General features: G+C 43.9%; 1 protein-coding gene across 6 annotated transcripts in view; it reads left to right on the plus strand.

Moving 5' to 3' along the window:
• Window positions 1-21,363, plus strand: part of CBFA2T2 (CBFA2/RUNX1 partner transcriptional co-repressor 2) — a 164,240-nt gene extending 142,877 nt beyond the window's left edge. For 5 of the 6 annotated variants that reach the window (XM_031953847.1, XM_031953852.1, XM_031953853.1 and 2 more), the window contains 5 exons: window positions 3,192-3,277; window positions 6,208-6,403; window positions 11,661-11,729; window positions 14,670-14,860; window positions 17,010-21,363. In XM_031953847.1, the coding sequence (XP_031809707.1) occupies window positions 3,192-3,277; window positions 6,208-6,403; window positions 11,661-11,729; window positions 14,670-14,860; window positions 17,010-17,294 (827 nt within the window). In that variant the 3' untranslated portion in view covers window positions 17,295-21,363. The remainder of the gene's footprint in view (window positions 1-3,191; window positions 3,278-6,207; window positions 6,404-11,660; window positions 11,730-14,669; window positions 14,861-17,009) is intronic. The other variant, XM_031953850.1, reaches the window with a different exon arrangement.
• Window positions 21,364-22,049: the final 686 nt, after the last annotated feature.

Raw genomic sequence — 22,049 nt, forward strand, 5'->3', positions numbered from 1 at the left:
CAATTCTTCATGGCCCCATTTTGGGATTTTCTTGGCAAAGATGCTGGAGTAGTTTGCTATTTCCTTCTCTAGCTTATTTTACAGATGAGAAAATTGAAGCAAACAGGTAAAGTGATTTGCTCAGAGTCATCTCTGTAGTAAGTGTCTGTGGCTGGATTTGAACTCGGGAAGATGCGTGGGCTCGGCACCCTAATTCAGGCCTCCATTCACTTGGGCTATATATTGCAACAGTTTTCCGTCCCACAGTCCTTCCTTCTACATTCCATCCTAAACTCTGTTGCCAAATTAAACTTCCTATAATTTCTCCAATAACGTCACCCTTTGAGTAAAAAAATAAATAAAACTCCCCTTTTTCATTCATTTTCTGAATAAAATCCAGACTCTTCACCCTAGTATTCAAGGCCCTGAGACTGAACTCAACCATCCGCTGTTTAGCATTGTCTCTCACTTTCTCTCTAGCAAGCAATCGATTCCCTGTCCCCCAAACACACCCCATTCTTTTACGAACTGTGACTCCATGAGGCACCTACCTCTCTGTGCTTCCTCCTCTGTCAGATGAGGGTAATAAAAGCCCTGCTTTGCCAGCAGCTCTTAGAGGGCAGAACTGACTCCCAAGAGGGTAATACGAGGGTCAGGGCTGGCTATTTGCGACTGTTGGCATGGGACACTATTGAGATTGTGGAATGAGAATTTGGAACTTAAAAAAAAATTAATGTTAAAAATTTTTGTTTATATATAATTGAGAAAAGATAAAAATTAAGTGTAAAAAAATTAAAATGTGATAACACTAAAAAAAAAAAAAAAAAAGATTGTAGAATGAAATGTACTAAGAGCTGTCCTGCTTTAGAAGCCTTTGCCTTAGGGCATTTCTAAGGGAAAGGGGAGGGGGCAGGCTATTGGCCAGCTCAGCTGAGCTCAGAGGGTCTTAAAGGAGATTCCCTGGCTTTGAGTAAAAATCACAGCACTGAGTCATTCATTCCTCGCTGTTTCCCCAACCAGCACTCCTTGGCTAGGCGTTCTCTTCATAGTTTGTGTTTCTTATCCCATCATCACCGCTGCTGGCTTCTCCTTCCTGCAGTGCTGCTTGTACACCTTCCTCAGGCCTCTCCCTTCCCTCAGCCAAAAGCAGACAGATCCCCATTGGGTTTAGAACAGTATGTCCCACCCTGGAGCCGTGAGCCTGAGTTTATATTCCAAGAGGTTGCAGCCTAGTACGGGAAGCAAAGCAAAGGCCAGGGTTTACTTAAATGTAAAATACAGGAACCACCAGAGTTTCCTCTGACCCCCAGCACTGTCCCATGCTCCCCTAGCCAAAGACAGCCTTTCACCCCTGAGCCCCAACACATCAATAGTAGTCGTAGCCTGAAAATTCTTTCACTTTGTCTTGGGAAAATGAACTGGCCTTTTTTTTTTTCCTTCTTTTATTTTTAAAATTGATTTATTATGAACCAAAAATAAACACATGTTTATAACATCATTAAACATAAAAAGCTGTCAGTCACTCTGCAATAAGGCAGCCTCTCTCTCTTCCTGTTTCACAACAATCTAATCTCCCTCCATGCTTTCTTTTTTTTTATTTGTTTTCTTTTTCATTAGCTTAGCCAACAATAAATGTGCACATTTTAGTAAAAAAAAAAAAGGAAAGAAAAAAAAGATTGGATATGAAATGCTGAACTTGTATTGCACTCGGTTTTTGAAGTGTATATGGAATTTAATATAGTAATAAAATCTGCTTGGTCTCTTCTCATTTGTAAACGGTGCAGAGGCTGATTTTAGGTTAAGGGCATAGGTGTATAAAGTGGGTAGCACAGTCATTAGGGGTTTGGACTTGCATTTTCTAAGTTTCTTAGAACAGACATAAAACAGGCACTTAATAACTGCTGATTGATCGATTGTTAACTATTGTTAGGGCCTAGCCTTCCCAGTTATACTGTTCTCATACCTTCTGCTCTAAATTACCTTGTCTTTTTTAGTGCACTGTCCATTATGTGATGACTACAGAGGAAACTCAGAAATTTTCCCATCAAGTTTTCCTCTCCCCTCCCCAACCAGTCATTTCATTGTTGTAAAGACTTTCTGGTTATAATAATGAAAATGCATTTTATATATATCATATATTATTTTATTATCTTATTTCATCCTCACAACAACCTTGTGAAGTAAGAATTGTTATTACTCATATTTGACAGATGAGGAAACTGAGGCACACAGGTTAAGTGACCTAGCAAGTATCTGAGGCAGGTTTTTACCTTGGGTTTTCCCGATTCTAAATCCAGAACTGTATCCACCATACCATCTAACTGCAGAAATAGACTCGAAACCAAGCTTCTCATCCTGACTCCCTAATACTGTGTAGAGATAGGATCCTAAAACAACACACCCCTACTCCTCCCATTCCACCGCCTCCACACCAGATCTTAAGCCCCCAGTGGAACTGATCACCCAGGTTTAAGACACACCTAATTTTTGTAAACACACTCTACTTCTCCCAAAGCTTCTTTACACTTTGCCAATACCATCTTGGCTTACTCCCTTGATCTTCCCCACCCAGACTCACCCTCTCTTCTCTGCATTCTCAAGGCTTAATTCTTCCCACCATTCTTTAAACACCCGGAAAGAGGTGTGTTCTATAGTCTTAAAGCAGCCTGGGTGATAACTGGCATATTCAGGCAGGGGTATTACCCGCAGCCTCAGTCACCCAGCTGTATCCCCTTCACCAGCATCTTCAGCTCCACTCAGCTGTTGCCCAATTTGTGTTAAGAGTGAAAGTCTTCAATTCCAGTGTTCTTGTGATGGAGAGAGCCATCTGGACCCAGGAGAGAAATGTGGGGACTGAGTGTGGATCACAACATACTGTTTTCACTTTTTTTGTTGTTGTTTGCTTCCATTTTGTTTTCTTTCTCATTTTTTCCCTTTTTGATCTGATTTTTCTTGTGCAGCAAGATACTTGTGGGATTATATATAGAAGAATTGTACATGTTTAATATATATTGGATTTCTTGCCATCTAGGGAAGGGAGTGGGGGGAAGGGAGAGAGAAAAAAAATTGGAACATAAGGTTTTACAAGAGTAAATGTTGAAAATAATCCTTGCGTATGTTTCAAAAATAAAAAGCTTAAATAAAAAAGACTGAAAGCCTTTCCCAGCACCTCCCTCCTAATTGTAGAAAATGTACTCTCTAATTTTGTACAGGCTTAAATGGAGGATACCAGGAAGAGCTGGTGGACCACCGTTTGACAGAGAGAGAATGGGCTGATGAGTGGAAACATCTCGATCACGTAAGAACCTGGGCAATGACATCTTAATAAGTTGTAGCACTGGCGGGATGATTCCCAGACAACCTAGAAATTCCATCAAATAATGTCGAGGTTCTGGTCCCTCTCTTCTTTCCTGTTTTAGTGTCAATCTAGATTAACTAGCTATGTGGGTATCCTGCAAGATAGAGATAGAGAAGTTGGGCATTTTTGCAGTGGGTAGAATAGGCAAATTCTCTTTGTCTGAACATAGAAGATGGAGTATCCCAGGTGAAAGCAGAGAACTGCCAAACGGGAAATAGGAGACCAAGATGACTTCAGAAGAAAGGGGAATTTGTCTGCCTCTAAAACAGAGTCCTAGCAGTCACTCTCATTTTAGTATGAAGTCAAGCAGTTTTCTCTCAGATTCCTAACCACAACATACTGAGGGCTTAGAGGTTGGGGCAGGTAGCAGAACAAAAAGTAATGACTTGGGATCATGGGGTATAACAATTGAGCAGCAGTTGGGGACGGTGAAAAAACCTTTATACATCAAGCCAAGGGAGACCTGGATTTGAATTCCAACTCTAGTGCTCTTCCTTTTTCTGCCCCATTAACAAATCATTAACTTCTCTAAACCACTTTAATTCCCTTGTCTGTTGGAGGCAATCAGGATTACTTGACTTGCCCAGAGTCACACAGCCAATAAGCGCATGAGGCTGGATTTGAATTCAGGTCTTTCTGGCTCTGGGTATGCTGCTCTATCCATTGAGCCTCATTGCTGTCCTCTCTTCTCCCTCCAGTGAGGTTTTACCCAGTCCACATCTACTACCACATGCTGGTAGTTACTGTCCACTGACTTCCAAAACATCTTGTTAGTGAGTTCAGTGACTCACAATATTTCTTTTCTCCTTAGCTCCTGCCCCCATACATACTTAGGTAGTTCTTCTCAACCCCCCTAACTTCACAGTTGCTTGATTTACTTATTTCACAGGACCAGTACTAACCCATCATATCTCACCTCCCACAGAGATGGTCTTGCCCTTAATCTGGCCATTACCACAGATGCACCAGTACCATGCTCGTGAACTCTGAAACTCCCTTATCTGATCCTAATCTGGTATAATTCCATCTCTCTCTCTCTCTCTCTCTCTCTCTCTCTCTCTCTCTTCCTTGCAACCCCAAACTCTTTTCCTTGTCCACATTATGGTGGATGAGTTGTTAGCATCCAATTCCTTGACCTCTCAGTTTGTTTCCAGGCTATATTGTACTGACTATAATCTTTTTCTTTCTTCCTGAACTTTGGTGAACCAGTTCAGCTCTTCCCTGTCTGCTTTTCTTATGTCCTTTGCCCCTCAGTAAACTGCCAATTTTTCCCTGTCAAACTTAACTCTAGGTTTTTCTCACCCTCTGTTGTATTTACTATTAGCACACTTGCTACTAAGTGAAACTGGAGAAAATCATGAAACCATGCATCCACTTTCAATTTATGTTATGTACCCTCAGGTGGGCCCTCTCTGCTGCTGGGCATTCCTATTACAGCTGCTTAAGTAGCTCATTATCCCACTCCCCCCAGCAGCTTTTCCAAACTTTTTCATCTATCATCCACCCTCTTAACTGTGAAAACCTTGTTTCATGTTTTACTGAAAAAAATTAAGGTCATTTGCCTTCTTCTCTCCTCCTTCTTATCTCCCATCACCCAAATGAATTCTGCCACAGTCTTCATCCTGTTTCAGACAAAGAGATGGCCCATCGATGTTGTAATGATGATCAGCTCTGAAAGACTTGGCTACTCTGTTCAGGAGTAATCTAAATTAGTTTCTGAAGACTCATAATCGAAAAAACTTTCTACCTCCAGAGAGGTAGATGATGAACTCCGATTGCAAATTGAAGTGTAATTATTTCATTTTATTGCACAAGTGATCCCAGTCCACCCCATCTTCCACAGCAGTCTAACTCCCCCTGATTCTTACTCTCTTCGTTGTCTTCAATCCTGTTCTGTGTTTTGGCTACTTCTCTACTGTCTACAAACATATCTATATTTCCCCCATTCTCAAAAGCCCTCACTTGGTCCATCTCCTAGCTCTCATTCCCTCTCTCTTCTGCCTTTTGTGGCTAATCTTCTTAAAAAGGCCATCTACAGTGGGTACCTTCTTCCTTCCCTCTCCCTTCTTAACTCTCCACACTCTGATTTATGACTTCATCATTCAGTTAGAAGGCACTAATGATCTCTTAATTGCCAAATCTAATGACCTTTTCTCAAGCCTCATCCTTCTTGAATCACTGCAGCTTTTGATACTCAGTCACTCTTTTTTGCTTAATACCCTCTCTCAGCTCCTGGTTCACCTCCCACCTTTACTTTTTCTCTCTCTCTCCCCCTCTCTCTCCCTTTGTGTTTCCTTTCATTCTCCCCTATCCTTTCCTTCCCTTTCTCTCTCCCTTTTTCTTTCTTTCTCCTTTCTTCTTTCTTTCTCTCTCTTTCCTTTTTCTCTCTTTTCTCTTTCTTCCCTTCCATTCTTCTCTCTCTCCTTCCTTCTTTCATTCTTCTCTCTTTTTTTTTTCACTTTTTTCTCTCCTCTTCCTCCTCTTCTCTTCCTGCTCCTCTTTCTCTCTTTCACACACACATACCTTCCCCATTTCTTTAATAAACTTCATTGGCTCCCTATCACTTCCGACCAAAAGTGACCATTCAAATAATAACCTGCACCCACTACTCCTTTTTCTACTCTTCTTCCCCCTTACACCCTTCAGTATACTCCACAGTGTAGATGACAACTGGCCTCCAGACATTTTTACCGGCTGCATTCAGTGCCTAGAATTCTCCCCATCCTCACCTGTCTCTTGGCTTCCCTAGCTTCCTTCAAGTCTCAGATAAAATTCCACTGTCCTTGGGAAACCTTTCCCAGATTTCTTGAATTCTAGTTCCTTCCTTCTGTTGATTATTTCCGACTTATCCTCCATTCTTTCATTCCCAGGCTCTGAATTGCATCATGGAAATGGTAGAGAAAACCCGACGTTCCATGGCTGTCCTGCGGCGCTGCCAGGAAGCCGATCGGGAAGAACTCAACTTTTGGAAGAGACGATGCAGCGAGAATACAGAGACCAGGAAAGCCGGGAGTGAGCTCATTTCCAGGCAGCACAGCCCAGGAAGCTCAGACTCACTCAGCAATGGTAAGAAATGCAGCCGGGCACACCTACAGAGATGTCCGTGGCTCCACTTAGCACATCTGGGAATGCTTTTTGTTTGTTTTGTTGTTGTTCTTGTTTTGAAATTTTTTTTTTCCTTTTATTTTTGTCTTTTAAAGAAGCTAGTCTTGGTAAAGTATTAGGATAAAAGATCAGTAAAATATTTTTCTCTCTCCTGGTTCTTACACCCAGGGACATGCTTCAGAGTGTGTCAGTGCAGGAAATAAGCTCACCTCATTGTGAATTTGAGTTTTTCTTGAGAGCAGAGGCAGGAGAATCAATCCCCTACCAGTGACAAGGAGGGAGGAACATGGCTCAGTAGCTCAGGCAGCATTCATCATGAATCTTAACCAAGTTAAAATTCTTCTGTCAGCCTATGATAAGAAGGTATCAACTAAAGCTGAGAAATCTAATTTTTTTAATAGATAGAAATCTAATAGCTTTGTTGTGTGACTTCATTAAGGATTTTCTTGGCAAAGATACTGGTATATTTTGCCATTTCCTTTTCTGGCCCATTTTATTGATGAGGAAACAGAGGCAAACAGGGTTAAATAGCTGGTTAAATAGCTGGTTCCGGGTCACAGAGCTAATAAATATCTGAGGTTGGATTTGAATTCAGGAAGATGAGTCTCCTGACTCTAGGCCCAGCATTCTTTCCATTACACCATTCAACTGCCCGGTAGCGTTAGAGACATCTGTATCTCAGGGAAACAAATGGGATTTGATGGAAATGGAAGAGACCCCAAAAGCCCATCAGGTCAAAATCCTTCATTTACAGATGAGGAAACTGAGACACAGAGAATGTAAGTGACCTACCCAAGCTCATAGTTTATAAATATCTGATGCAGTATTTGAGCCCTGTGCATGCTCTACCATGCATACTGCACGGTGACCTATATTTCATGTTTACCCATTTTTGTCCTCTCTATGTAGTTATCCCCTCCTTACCAAATGGATAAAGATTTTTAAAAAATGTTTTCCCTCAAGAGTTTCCCACAGTTTATTTTTTTCCCTATATTTATTTTTTCATGTTGTGAAACTTCTGGTGACTGCCACATTTTTTTTTTCGGATGACTGACAGCAAGAGTTCTCTATGTAGCTGTCTCCTGGCTGATGATAGTGGTGACCATGTCCACCTGTATGTCATTAAGAGGGAAAAGCAGATGTGTGGTTGCTATGGATGATTTAGATCAGTCCCCATATGTGGAGGCCCAAAGGTCTAGATTACAGGCACTTGTTCCAAGGGTTTGTGACTTGGAGTGAGTTATTTCGTAGATAAGAATGAGACTAAATAGATTATCTGTAGATGAGAAATCCTGTGAGGATTGGTAAAGGGGACCAGTGGCAGGCTGAGGTACCTTCTCATTCTCAATCAGGGGCTTACTTAATTTATTTTGTTAATACCATAATTTTAGATTGAACACCAAACAAAAACAAAAAATCCACTTTAATTAGGCAGCTTTCTTTCTGATTTCTAGCTGAGATTAGGTAAAGTCAGAACATGGATATTCAAATAGTATGAGAATTCTAAGTTAGATAATTTTGGAGAATGGAGCACTTGGGGGTGAGGGTGGAAAGCAGTACTTAGAGAAACTAACTGTTCGTTACCTGGGATACAGAAATAGGTGGGAGGAAGACAAAGACAAATCTGTACTCTAGAGATTTTGCACAGGGCAGTTCTGTGTCCAGGAGGATGGTGGGGGAAGGGCAAAAGAAGTCTTTTTCTTGCCTATATGGTTTCCTCTTCTCCCTTTGTTCTCTGCTATGTTTTATCTTTCCTTCCTCCACCTTGTATTTCATTTTCTCAATCTTTTATTTTCTTCTTTATCATAGAGTTTCTGCCCATATCTCAAAACTCAAGACTGGTTCTATTGGTTAATATATTATTCAGCTACTTTCAGAGTTGAATGGCTTCAGAGGAAAGCCAGCACAGATTTCCTATTTGTCATTGTATGTTTTTCTCAGTCAGGAAAATATGTTCAGAGACCCTCTACATTGCTGCTCTACCTGCCTTCACCACAAAAGAGAAGGACTTCTACATAGACTTTCAAAGCATATAGTATTTATAAGTTGGAGGTTATCTGTACCTGTATTGGCACCTATGGGTATCTAAACGTTAATAAATAGCATCTTAAGAACCACTCCTGAAGACCACAGATGACTTTGATAGCTTTCCTAGTTCTGCTGAAGAATAATTTCAGTTCAGTATCATCTGGAACTTGACTTTCTGAGTCAATGAATTGTGAATGCTCATGAATGAGATTGCTGCTTTTAAAATAAATGTAACATTAAATCCTCAGCATTTTTATACATCACCAACAAAATCCAAGAGCAAGAGATACAAAGAGAAATTCCATTTAAAATAACTGTCGACAGCATAAAATATTTGGGAATCTATCTCCCAAAGGAAAGTTGGGAATTATATGAGCACAATTACAAAAACCTTTCCACACAAATAAAGTCAGATTTAAATAATCGGAAAAATATTAAGTGCTCTTGGATAGGCCGAGTGAATATAATAAAGATGGCAATACTCCCTAAACTAATCTATTTATTTAGTGCTATACCAATCAAACTCCCAAGAAAATATTTTAATGATCTAGAAAAAATAACAACAAAATTCATATGGAAGAATAAAAGGTCGAGAATCTCAAGGGACTTAATGAAAAAAAAATCAAATGAAGGTGGTCTAGCTGTACCTGATCTAAAACTATATTATAAGCAGTCACCAAAACCATTTGGTATTGGCTAAGAAATAGATGAGTTGATCAATGGAATAGGTTAGGTTCACAGGACAAAATAGTTAATAAATATAGCAATCTAGTGTTTGACAAACCCAAAGATCCTAACTTTTGGGATAAGAATTCATTTTTTGACAAAAACTGCTGGGAAAATTGGAGATTAGTATGGCAGAAACTAGACATGGACCCACACTTAACACCGTATACCAAGATAAGATCCATAATTTAGGCATAAAGAATGAGATTACAAATAAATTAGAGAAACATAAGATAACGTTTACCTCTCAGACTTGTGGAGGAAGAAATTTGTGACCAAAGATGAGCTAGAGATCATTATTGATGACAAAATAGAAAATTTTGACTATATCAAATTAAAAAGCCTTTGTACAAACAAAACTAATGCAAAAAATAAATGTAACTTTGGAAAAATAAAAATATTATTGAAAAATTTAAAAATAAAATAAAATATTTTGTGTGTGTGCATGTACACACAAAGAATAAGTGTAAAGAGAAATATAAAAGGTCCCAGTCACCCACAGTGTCCCTTTTCTGGAGTCCCTGGGCCCTAGCCTTACCATTTTTTTCAGTATCCTTTAACATCTGTCTCTAGTAGTGAAGGCTTTGGGCAAGTACCTTGGACTAATTAGAGTCTGAATTCCTTTCTGGCAAGTGCTCACAGAGTTGCATAAAGAAAAGAGGTCTAGGGGAAACTGATTCATAGCATCTGGCTTATGGCCTTCATTAGCGAAAGGTGCCAGCTGCTGCTTTTCTCCCTCTGTCCAGGGCTTTGAAAATTTTCGTTTCTAATGGTTATCAATCAACATGATTGACAGACTATATACTAGGCGCTGTCCTTGGCGCTATGAAAACAGATTTAAAAAAGTGAAATTGCTTGTCCTCAAGAAGCTTATGTTCTGTCGGGGGAGACCACAGACACATTTACGTAAATATAGGAGTAAGACAGTTGGGGAAACAGGATCAGAAAGGGCTTCCTGCAGACAATGCAAGCAGTGAGAGATCCTGTGAGGTGAGGATGAATGTGGGGTGAGCCAGTAACAGCACGTGGAGTGTCACCTGTGAGCAATAGAGAAGAGAGTGGCTCCCATGATTTTAGCAGCAAAATCCTGAGGGCTCAGAGTGGGAACAAGAGCCCTTGCCCCTTCTCCCAGACCGGAAAGTCTCATAGCCCTTCATTGCTTCTGTTCACTATTACAGTGCTACATTTCCTCTCTATCCCTTCCAGTTGCCTTCTCTAAATGCCCCTTCTTTGCCTCTTTGTCCTAAAGGCTTTTCCTCTTTTCCTCAGAGCTTTCTGGATCTTTGGTTCCATCTTAAGGTCTTTGATCTAGAGTTGGATGGGACCTCAGTCCATCTAATCAGGCCATTTCATTTGATCAATGAGTGAAACTGAGGCTCAGAGAGTTTAAAGGATTTTCCTGAGGTCATCCAGTAAGTACTAGAAGTAGAATTTGAACCCAGAGCCTCTGACCCCAAAGCCAAACTTCTTTCCACTTATCTTGCAGAATAGCATCCTTCCTGTTCCTAAAGGGAATACCTAACGGTTAACCCTCAGTTTCTAGACCCTAGTCCATCATTAATGACAGACCAGAATTGCATGGCTTTGAAGAATTCTATTCATAATCCCTTGGTTTCTCCTTGTTTTGGTCCACTTTAAAGTTTTGTAGATGAATTTTTTTCAAAGGGATGAGCCATTTCATTTTAATTCACCAAACACTTATCAAGTACCTATACCACACATAGCCCAGCTGTTCCCTTTTGGCATTTTTAAATATAAATACATTATAGCCCATCTCTAACCACACAGGAAAAGATCCGACCTCTGCATTAGCCTTATTTCCTGGCCTTCTGGTGCTTTGGACTACATTCTACTGCACTCACTTAGAAAAGCCTCTAGTGGGGTTTGCTATTATTATTTCTCTCTTCCCGGAGAATCATGAGATGTCATAAGTGACTTGCCTCTGGTCAAGTAGGTAGGAAGTAATCAGAATTTGATTTGAGCCCATAGATTACCAATTTTGCATTCACTTTTTCTACTATGCGCTTATGCTATCTTAGTATAAATTTGTTTTTTTGTCATTTACGTAATTCTTAAATTCATTTACAAAGCTTTATTAATTTAGATTTATAGTACTAACTTAAGATGTGACCTGAATCTCTAAATGTTTGGAGTTTCCTCTCATTTCCTCCCCTCATCCTTTTCTTTCTCTCTCTCTCTCTCTCTCTCTCTCTCCTCCTCTTCCTTCTCCTCCTTCTCCTGCCTTCTTTCTTCCTCTACCTTCTCCTCTCCTTTTCCTCTCTTTCTCCCTCTTTCTTTTTCTTTCTCTTCTCTTCCTCTCCTTGTCTCTCCCCCATCTCTTCTCTTTGTTTCTCTCCCTGCCTTTTTCAAAATGCAGATGAAAGAGAATTTGGGGCCTCAATGCATGGAGATGGGAGTTGGGGGGTCCCCTCTGATACCACTTTATTTCCCCTTCTCTCTGCAGATTCCCAGCGCGAGTTCAGCAGTAGGTCAGGAACAGGCTATGTCACTGAAGAGATCTGGAAAAAAGCTGGTAAGTGTGTGAGTTTGCTTGTGGGTTTTATGAATTCCCTACAAGTGGAGTGATTCTACTTAGAAGAAAGCATTTGACCTGGGCTGCAAATGTAAATCAATTTTTCCCATCCTTGGATCATGTAGATTAAAGTCTCCCCTGCTGGAATCATCTAAGATTGTGGGGCTGACTCCCAGCCCTGGCTGGCCTTGGGAGCCAAGCATCTGGTCCGGAGGCCCTTCATGCAATCTGAAACTCATGAGTATCGATTTATCTGATGTCCCGTGGGTTATTTTTTTCCTGTATTCCCTTTTCCTGGTTCTTGGTTGGCCAGTCATAGAACACAGAATGGACGGGACCTTAGAGATCATCTCGTCTAAACCTCACAATTAATGGATGGGGAAATAAACCCAGAAGAGAAACCAAGGTCATTTATCAAGCCAGCAGCATTCAGAGGAGAGTTAAGGATCTTCTCATAGTGCCAGATGCTGCCTCTCTCTTTTTTTTTTTTTTTTCACCTTAATTTTTCTTCCATCCTTGCCATTTCCTGCTTTGCCTTGTCACTACTGAACTCCACTTAGGTTTTCTTGACACGGCCCTTGTCACCCTGCCCAGGTTTCCTGGTATTAACTCAGTTCACTGCCCAGAACTCAAAGGGCTACAAAGCAAAGTTTCCTTAGCTCACTCCTTCTAACAGTCAGTCTCCTATGTCCACACACTTCTCCATCATTCGGTGACCCAAATCACTGCCTGAACTTCTGTATTCTGGTCATGTGCTGCCTCAGTCACCCCACTTCCAACCCCATAGCCCCAGGCCTTCCTTAAAAACCCTAAAACCCGAGTCTTTGCTTTGTTGTTCTTCTCTTGTTCATACAGCTCAATATACTCTGAAAACTTCTTCACAAAAGTTTTCTCTTGGTCTCATATTTCTTTCTATTTCATTCAGTATGGTTAATCCTGTTAAAAATAGCATTTTTATTATATTACTTCCCTGCTCAAGAACATGGAATGGCTCCCTAGTTACCTCCTCTCTAGACAGGATCATGGTCTCCTAATTCTCTGTCTCACACACACACACACACACACACACACACACACACACACAAAGCCTTCTCATTTTTGCCTTTCTGACTTTGCTCATATTTTGCTTTTCTCTGCCTAGAGTTCTCTCTCCCAACTCTACCCTGTCATATTCAGTCATCCAGTAAATATTCACTAAGCACCTACTATATATGTCGTCCTATGTCCCATGCCAGGGGATATACAGAATTTAGATAAAATTGTATTTCTGTTTTGGGGGAACTCACGGCATAGGTAAGAGATACATAGATAGATAAGTGTAATATACAATGTTATTTGATCAGTGCTTTAGAGCTGTCCAAGCAAAGTTCCACATGGGATCTTGGGAGGAAGATTGTTCTTAACCAGGACTATTAGGGAGGTTTCCGGAAGGAAATCGCTTTATAAGATGGATAGAAATTCAGCAGAGGAAAAAGAGGAAGGAAGACGTTCTAAACATGACAGCCGTGGCAAAGGCAAAGAGAAAGCAGGACAAGACATATTTAGGGGAAAGAAAGTATTCCAGTTTAATTGGTGGGTAGAGTACATGGCAGGACATAATGTAAGAGAAGGCTGAAAAGGATGGGTGGTCCAGGTTATGGGGACCTTGAAAGCCAGGTAGCTTTACTCCAAAGTCACTGAACATTTGGGGAGATCTAAACAGGAAAAAATCCTCATTTTGGCCACGAGGATTGCTGCAGTGGTCCATGGCTTGGAGCAAGCCCCAGCTCCCAGCTGTTCCAGCCCTTGGCTCCTGCCTTGTCCACCCTCCAGAGTGGTAGCCTCCTCTAGCACCATGCACTTTTTCATTGTTTCTCCAGTTCTTCTACTTGTCAAATTCTAAACTCCCTGAAGCCAGGGAGGGAAGAGGACCCTGTTGCATTCCTCCTGTATCCCTAGTGGATTAAGTTTGGGGTCCCTTGACCAGGTTCCCAGCCTCCTAGGCTGACAGAGTTACAAGAGACTTTAGAGACCATCCTGTCCGGCCCCTTCCTTTTAGGTGAGTGCAGACAGGATTTGAGCTTGGGTCTTCTTGACTCCCTGTTTAGAACTCTATTCACTGGACCCCCCGGTAGGTCCTACCTACCCCAGCTCATCAGGAGACCTTCTGCCCGGCATCCCTGCGGCGCCATTGTTTTTTCCCTTTTTCGCGAGGCATTTGGGGTTAAGTGCCCAGTCATGCAGCTAGTAACTGTTAAGAATCCAGGCCGGGTCCTCCTGTGAGTTTGGGTCCCTCCTCTTCAGGGAATTTACACACTAATACATTTGAAGGGTGAAAAATGAAATACTAAACTGAATAGGATAAAATTCTAGAGAAGGAAAAGCCCTGGAGAAATGGGCTGGAAAAGCTAAAGAAGGGGGACCTGAATGTGACCTTGATCAATGGGTAGCATATAAGAAGAACTCTTTACCCTCTTGTGCTCATCTCACACAAGGGCTGGGGAATAGACTTGGCCACAAAAACCTTAGTTCTCCTTAACCCAAAGGAAGGCCTTGGTGAGCCAGCCAGCCTAGAGAGGCCTTCCTAACAGCGCAGACAATGTCAAGCCAAGGTCATGTCGCTCCCTCCCATCACACACCAGTGTGGCCGGGCTAATAGCCCGGCTTTCCAGCTTCTTCAGGATCTCTGTTGGACACGTTTCCTGCAAGCACCGTGAAGGGAGTGACTATTTCTCAAGAGTCCCGTGTGCCGCATGCTACACGGAGCAAATATTCCATTCTAGAAGTTCTAGGGGGACGGGCCTTCCTATTGGAACGTGAGCCTAAAACCCAAGGGCAGCATTTGCAGAAACGGGGCGGTTTGGATGTAGTCCCTTTGCTTACGCTCCCCCTTAGCCGGCAGCAGAGGAGCGCAGCCGCGGGCTTCTCTGGCCAGTTAATGATCCCGTTGTGTTTCCCTAGAAGAAGCTGTGAATGAGGTGAAGCGTCAGGCCATGTCGGAAGTGCAGAAGGCCGTGGCGGAGGCCGAGCAGAAAGCCTTTGAGATGATTGCATCAGAGAGAGCCCGCATGGAGCAGACCATCGCCGACGCCAAGCGCCAGGCCACAGAAGATGCGTTCCTTGTCATAAATGAACAGGAAGAGTCCACCGAGGTAAGAGCTTTCTGAATTAGCACCTGGGTATAGAATGTTACATCTTTTTTTTTCTCACCCAGAACTTTATTTTATTTTTTTTTTATTTAATAGCCTTTTATTTACAGGATATATGCATGGGTAACTTTACAGCATTAACAATTGCCAAACCTCTTGTTCCAATTTTTCACCTCTTACCCCCCCACCCCCTCCCTTAGATGGCAGGATGACCAGTAGATGTTAAATATATTAAAATATAAATTAGATACACAATAAGTATACATGACCAAACCGTTATTTTGCTGTACAAAAAGAATCAGACTCTGAAATATTGTACAATTAGCTTGTGAAGGAAATCAAAAATGCAGGTGTGCATAAATATAGGGATTGGGAATTCAATGTAATGGTTTTTAGTCATCTCCCAGAGTTCTTTCTCTGGGCATAGTTGGTTCAGTTCATTACTGCTCCATTGGAAATGATTTGGTTGATCTCGTTGCTGAGGATGGCCTGGTCCATCAGAACTGGTCATCATATAGTATTGTTGTTGAAGTATCACCCAGAACTTTAAAAGAAAAAAAAAGTAATGAAATGAATTTTTGGCTTAAATTTGTGATATTCAAAGGAACCAACAACATTAAATTATTTCTGTATACAAATATTGTATTTAATATATACTTTAACATATTTAACATGTATTGGACTACCTGCCATCTAGGGGAGGAGGTGGGAAGAAGGAGGGGAAAATTTGGAACAGAAGGCTTTGTAGGGGTCAATGTTGAAAAATTACCCATGCATATGTTTTGTAAATAAAAAGCTTAAATTAAAAAAATTTTTTAATTAAAATATTTCTCCTTGGCAGCACAAAGAGAAGGTGAATGTAAGGGATGGTCCATATGATCCATATGGTAGTGGGCAGATTATAGTCCTCAAGCAAGGAAGACCTAGGGGTGCCTGTCCTTCCTGACCCATGCTGGCTTCGTGACTCTGGACTAGTCACTTAACACATTAGTGTTAAGCTCTAAGATTGTTGCTGGCTATATTGGGTCAGGGAGATTAGTCATCCAAGAGGTCCCTAATATAAATGAAATCTCAGTGAAGTCCTTGCATAGGGACCCCCTCTCCTTCTTCCCTCCCCTGGCAGATTTCAAGTGGAATCATCCCGATGGGGCCCGCTTTCGGCCCCTGCCCTGGTTATTCTCATCCAGTCACACTGGCAGGGTGGGCTTTTTGGGGTGAGAAGGGGCACAGGACAGGGAGGGGGATTCAGCCCCTTATTCCCAGCCCCATGAGACCTGTTTCATTAGCCTTGAGACTCAACTTGAAACAGGTGTGACAGTCCCACATCGTATTACTAGCCTACAGTGGAGCACTACGTAGGCCGAGGATGGTACCAAAAGAGAGATAGACCCTTTATCTCTTTGCTGGGTTGGTCCCAGCTCCTGCTCTGGATAAAGACTGGCAGTTTTGTATATCTTAAAAGTTCTGCATTTCATTAACTCTGCCAAATAACTTCAGTCTGTCTTTTACAAATAAAAAAATAAAACCCACCCTCTTCTGCATTACAAACACTGATATCTTTGGATATTAAGTGACCCAGCCTGATCCCTCTGAATCCAAGACCAGTTTTTTGTCCACTAGATGACGTGACTTCCCATGGTGCTTTTCCCTTCCCCTTAATTAGAGTGGGCCCTAAGGAAAGTTGTGTCAGCATCCTTATTCTCACACCTATTTTCTTTTTCTTTTTTTTTTGCTGAGGCATTTGGGGTTAAGTGATGGGCCCAGGGTCACTCAGCTCATACTTATTTTCAAAGTGACAAGCGTTATTTTTATTCCCCCGCTTACCCTTCCTGTGACAGACAAGCCCCATTTGTACACCCTGGGGCTCCCATCCTCGGGTAGAGCCCTGGGGTGCCTGGGCCAGCCCACGCGGTTACTCAGTGTGTCTGGCAGGTAAGCGGCTGATGCTGGGGCCCCCAGGGCCCTGTTGGAGGGGACGCACAGCTCTTCTGGGGCTCAGCCGCCGCTGGGCCCACATCAGTAAGTATTTCTCGAGCAGCCATGAGTGCCGCGGCATGGGCAGCAAGAAGGGCCCTGGGATCTTCTCCTTTTCTGCCCGTTTTTGGCCTTTGCCTCGGTCTGCTCCCCCTTGACTTGGACCATTGTCTTTCAGAGCTGCTGGAACTGCGGACGCAAGGCCAGCGAGACCTGCAGCGGCTGCAACATTGCTCGGTACTGTGGCTCCTTCTGCCAGCACAAGGACTGGGAGCGTCACCACCGCATCTGCGGCCAGGGGCCCCACAGCCAGAGCAAGCCACTCCTCCCCCCCAGTGGCCGCGTCTCTGCCACCAAAGCTGCCGACGGGGGGCTGAGCCCGGCCCTGGACAAGAGCTCGGCGGCCACCTCGCGGTCCTCGACCCCTGCCTCGGTGACCGCCATCGACACCAACGGACTCTGAGTGGCCGCTCGCGGCTCCCCTGTGGTCGCTTCTTTACCCCACAACTGGCCTGGGTGGCCCCCGAGAAGGCAGCAGTTTCGGCTGATAGAGGCTCCCTCAAACCCTTGGCACCCCCGATCCCACCCGAGTGGGCAGCAGGGGCGGGGACAGCAACTTTCTCCGCCTGTCCCAAGCCCCGGGGATGACTGATGGCCACTCCCAAGGTCCCTGGCCAGAGCCGGCCTTCCTCGGCCTCCCTCCCCCAAGGCCGTCAGCCTCCGTGCCCGGCAGTGGGGATCATTGTGCCGCCCACTTCCCTTGGGACTGCCAGCTTCCCTGCCCTTCAGTGCCCCGGTTCCAAGCTTCCCTGCCTCCCGGTGCGCTCTTGAGGCTGTGGAAGGGATCCGGTTCTGCAAGGAGCCTCAAGCCGCCTGCCCCGGCTGCATTTACTTCCAAGCCATTTGGTGATGGAGACCCGCTCCAGCTGCCAGCCTCAGCACAGCTTCCTCACCCCGCCCAGGAGCCCCGATTGAGCACCCGGAGAGAAGGTGACCCCACAAGCTACTTAATCATTGAGCCACACTGTTGGGCGGGAGTCCGGAATCCCAGGCCTGACGGGACCTTCCACAAGGAGAAAAGCCACTGCCCTTTGCATTCTCGACAGCTCCCAGAGCCCAGGGGAGAGTCAGCTCGGACTTGGAGGGAGGGAGGAGCTGAATGTGCCATGAAATGCATTTCTAGGAAGGGATGTTAGTCATCCCTGCCCTGTCCGAGCCGGAGCCTGCTTCTCACTGGCTCCTGAGGTGCAGTTTGGGACCACAAGGAGGATGGATTCTGATTGTTCTTTGTTTGGGGCTATGCAGAGAACGTCTTATCCACTGCATGGAAGAGAATCCCTTTTATATTTCTATAGAAATGGCTTTTTTTTTTTTTAAAGAGTGAGCACAAGAGACAGAAGAGAGAGAAATTGAATTTATCATTAGCCCACTCTCTCCAAGCATGTTGGCCAAAATTATGCCTGTCAAGTTTAGGAACTGCAGACCCTCATGCCCCGCACTCCATGGATTGGAATATTAACTGTGTTCCAGATCATACTTATCCAGGTCCCCGAGTTTCTTCCTGACGTGCCTGTGAGTCCAGGAATAGTCTCACCTCACGCAGAATGTGAAACAAACCGGCTGGGATTAATGCGGCCTGGCCCAGGGTGGCTATGGGTCCTGCCCAGCCAGTCAAGCAAGGCCCTACATTTGGGGGTTTTCTGGTTTTTGTTTTATTGGTGTTATTTTGGTTTTTGGTTTTTGTTTTATATAAAAGAAGCATGTGCCACGTCCAAAAAGATTTCTCCAGCTTCTGTGCTTTCAGATACTTTAACATCTATCATCTGTCTTGTTAACCATCCACAGGCTACATGGTGCTTTATCAAACGGTCAGTCCAATCCAGTGAGTGTGTTTCCTAGGTACTAGGGCCTAGGACCACACAGACAAAATGGGGGGGAAATGTTACTGGCCCTCGAGGGATTTACATCCTGCTATTTAAAAGCCTTCTCCCTCCCATCACTGCCCTGTTGATGCAAGAAATGAAATAACATTTCCTCTGAGCTCCTCCACCCCTAGGCGATTTTAGGAAAATCTCATGGAAAACAGAGAAAAGCACATTGCTAAGAGCCAGCCTGCCACGGCTGCCTGGTTGGAGCTGGGACAGAGGGAAAACATTGAGCTCCTTAGGGAAACGTCCTTGGTCCTACAAGCCTTTCCCCATTTACAAATCCCTGAACCTTGTTTCTTGGGTGGGCATGCAGGGGCACATCTTGGCATATGTGACCAGTGTTACGGGTTCAGTAGAGGAGCACATAGTGAGTAACCTAAGAGGCCCCACCATACACATCCTGTCTGCCAGACACATCAGGCCGGTCAGCGCAAGCTACAGCAAGCATCTAGTAGATCAGAAGGGTCTCCTACCCAAAAGACAAAGAAGGTTCCAAAGATTTGCTCCTATCGCAGCGAGCAACCGAAGCCTGGACTGACATCTCCTCACAAGAGTGATACTTAAAACCCAAAGAGGAATTGATGACGGAGGAGGGGAAAAAATGTTTCACATGAGGAGCCTCATTGAGTTAGGTTTACCTCACTTTTTAAAAGTCCAGCAATGATTAACCCACCAAACTTAGAAAACAAAAAATCTTACTTTCTGAAGGAAGTTGCTGTGGAGTAATAGTAGTATATTCAAAGTTATATTGGGTAAAACATTAGAGAAAGAATAAGGAGGTAAAGTATAGGGTAACAAGATCGCTTCCACTGGCAATCTCTGTATTTTGCAGTGAACCCCAGGACTGTCTGGCCAGTAATTAGTGCCCGTTCCTATGAGAGAGCTGGCAATGCCATGTGTATTTCTCAGTGGATTTCAGCCAAGCCATCCCAGGGTATCCATGGTAACTCTATAGAGAGACAGGGGCTAGGTAATAAGAGATAAGTCAAATAGTCTCAGAACTGGTTGAACAATTGGACCCAGGATTCCACTAAGGAATTAGTGGTTAATGTCGAGTGGCGAGGGAAGAGTGTCTAGTGATGGCCACCAGACACTGTCCTTCTCAACGTTTTTATCAGTGGCTTTGATAAAGGCCTTGTTTATCCAATATGAAGCCCAAAAAAACTGGGGAAGGGGTAGCTAATGTGCAGGATAAAAATGTCCAATACAGGGATTTTTCAGTATGTTTCAAAAGGATAGGCTAAGGGTTGAAATTTAACAAGAATCAGTGAAAAATCTTGGATATTTAAATTCACATAAATTCAGTGAAAAATCATGGATATTTAAATTCACATAAATTCAGTGAAAAATCATGGATATTTAAATTCAGAAAATCCATTACATAAATAGAGAATTGTCTAAACCGACAGCCATTTGGGTAACAAAAACCAAGAAGCTTTAGGATGAACCAAGAGTGTGTGATAAAGAAGCTTGCACAATCCTGGATTCCATATATAGAAGTACAGTGCCCACAGTGAGGGCGATGCCATCCTCTGTCCTAATCAGGCCCTACTGGGAGTATATAGTTCCCTTTGGGAACAAACTAGAGCCTCTCAGATGGTGAGAGCCCATGAACAGGGATGTGCAGCCTGAGGAAAGGGAAGGCTTTGGGTGGGAGTAGGAAGTAGCACGGGATTGATGCCTTCTTTGGACTAAGGAAGAGAAATTAAGAGGGCTTCCTCTTGGCCCCAAGGCCCGAAGGAGGAGGGGTAGGTGGAAGTTATGGGGAAGAACCCTTGAGGAGCTGCCCAAGAACGGAGCAAGCTGCCTTGTTTGGGGGGCGAGCTCCCAGCCACCGGCAGTATTTTGAGCTGGCTAGATGACCTTCCATCTGTAATGCCATAGGAGGGGTTCCTGCACCAGGTGAGGGATGACCTCTAAGGTTTGCTCTGGTTCAGTGAAAACAAAGACTTTACCCTAAATGCCCATTTCCAAAGATGAGGAAACCGACGAGGTGGGGGGGAGGCAGGGAGGCTGAGCAGCGTGCTCCCCATAGGCAATGCTCCCACAGGCAGTGCTCCCGTTACTCCAGGAGGCCCTTGCTAGGCCCGCTCCTGCCCCGTGTGCCCTGTTGCTTTGCAATGTATTTCTCAAACCAAATAGGTGTGCTTGTGTGTGTCTGTCCGTCTGACTGTCTCTCCTTGGGTGAAAGCCCCAAATAGCTGTGGGAAACGTGGGAAGGCGAGTCAGGGGTGGAAAGAAGCAGAGAGGGCGTGGGTCTCCTAGGGCCCCGGCCAGGCGTCTGCACCCGGCCTTCCAAGTTTCTGGGGAGGAAACCGGAGGGTTCTGGGTCTCAGGCGGGATGAGAATGGAAATGAGGGGTGCTCCAGCAGCTCCCCACTGGGGCCTTCAAAAAAGCTGAGCAGGAGAAAACCACAGGACTGAGGAGAGGACAAGGGGGTGTTTTCTATCTTCTTTGCCATTTAACCTGAATAGCAATTTTTTTTTTTGTCGTTTCTTAATTCCATGCATAACTTATTTAATGTCTTGTATAAAGGAACCAAAATTGTTAAATATGTATTTAGTTTGTTCTACTTTAAGTAGTCAATAAAAGGCTATATTCCTTTTCTGGCTCCAGGCTGCTTTGGGAAGGGAGGGGAGAAGTTTGCCGGCCCCAGTGATCGCCCTCTCCAGGCTGGCCTGAGGGGAGCCCTGGAAGGCGAAAGCAGTGTGTCATGCTCCGCAGGGAGATACCAAGGACACTGTGCCAGGCTCTGGCACCGGGCAGGGGCACAAACAGCCTCACACACGCACTCTCCCTCCCCCAGCCAGCAACTTTTTTTTCTCCTGGGTGACTGGTCCACACAGCCTGGCACAAACCTGGTGTCGGACTAGATTCGAATCCCTCTTCTGACACAGCTTTGTGACTGGGTGGGGGCAGGGTGATTTAACTTCTCCCTGAGCCTCAGTTTCTTTGTCTATAAAATGGGGACAATTAATAATATCAGTAGTACCTGCCTGGTAGGGTTGTATATGTGCCACATGCTCTATAAACTTGTATAAACACCATATAAGGGGGACAATTAGATGGCACAGTGGATAAAGCACCAGCCCTGAAGTCAGGAGGACCTGAGTTCAAATCTTAACACTTCCTAGCTGTGTGACCCTGGGCAAGTCACTTAACCTCAATTGCCTCAGCAAAAAACAAACAAACATGAAAACACCATATAAATATATCAGTTATTTTCACTGTGTGCAAAACATTGTACTGGGCATGGGAGACAATGTAAATATAGGACATAGTCCCTGCT

Source organism: Sarcophilus harrisii, chromosome 2 (assembly GCF_902635505.1).
Source record: "Sarcophilus harrisii chromosome 2, mSarHar1.11, whole genome shotgun sequence".
Taxonomy (NCBI): Eukaryota; Metazoa; Chordata; class Mammalia; order Dasyuromorphia; family Dasyuridae; genus Sarcophilus; species Sarcophilus harrisii.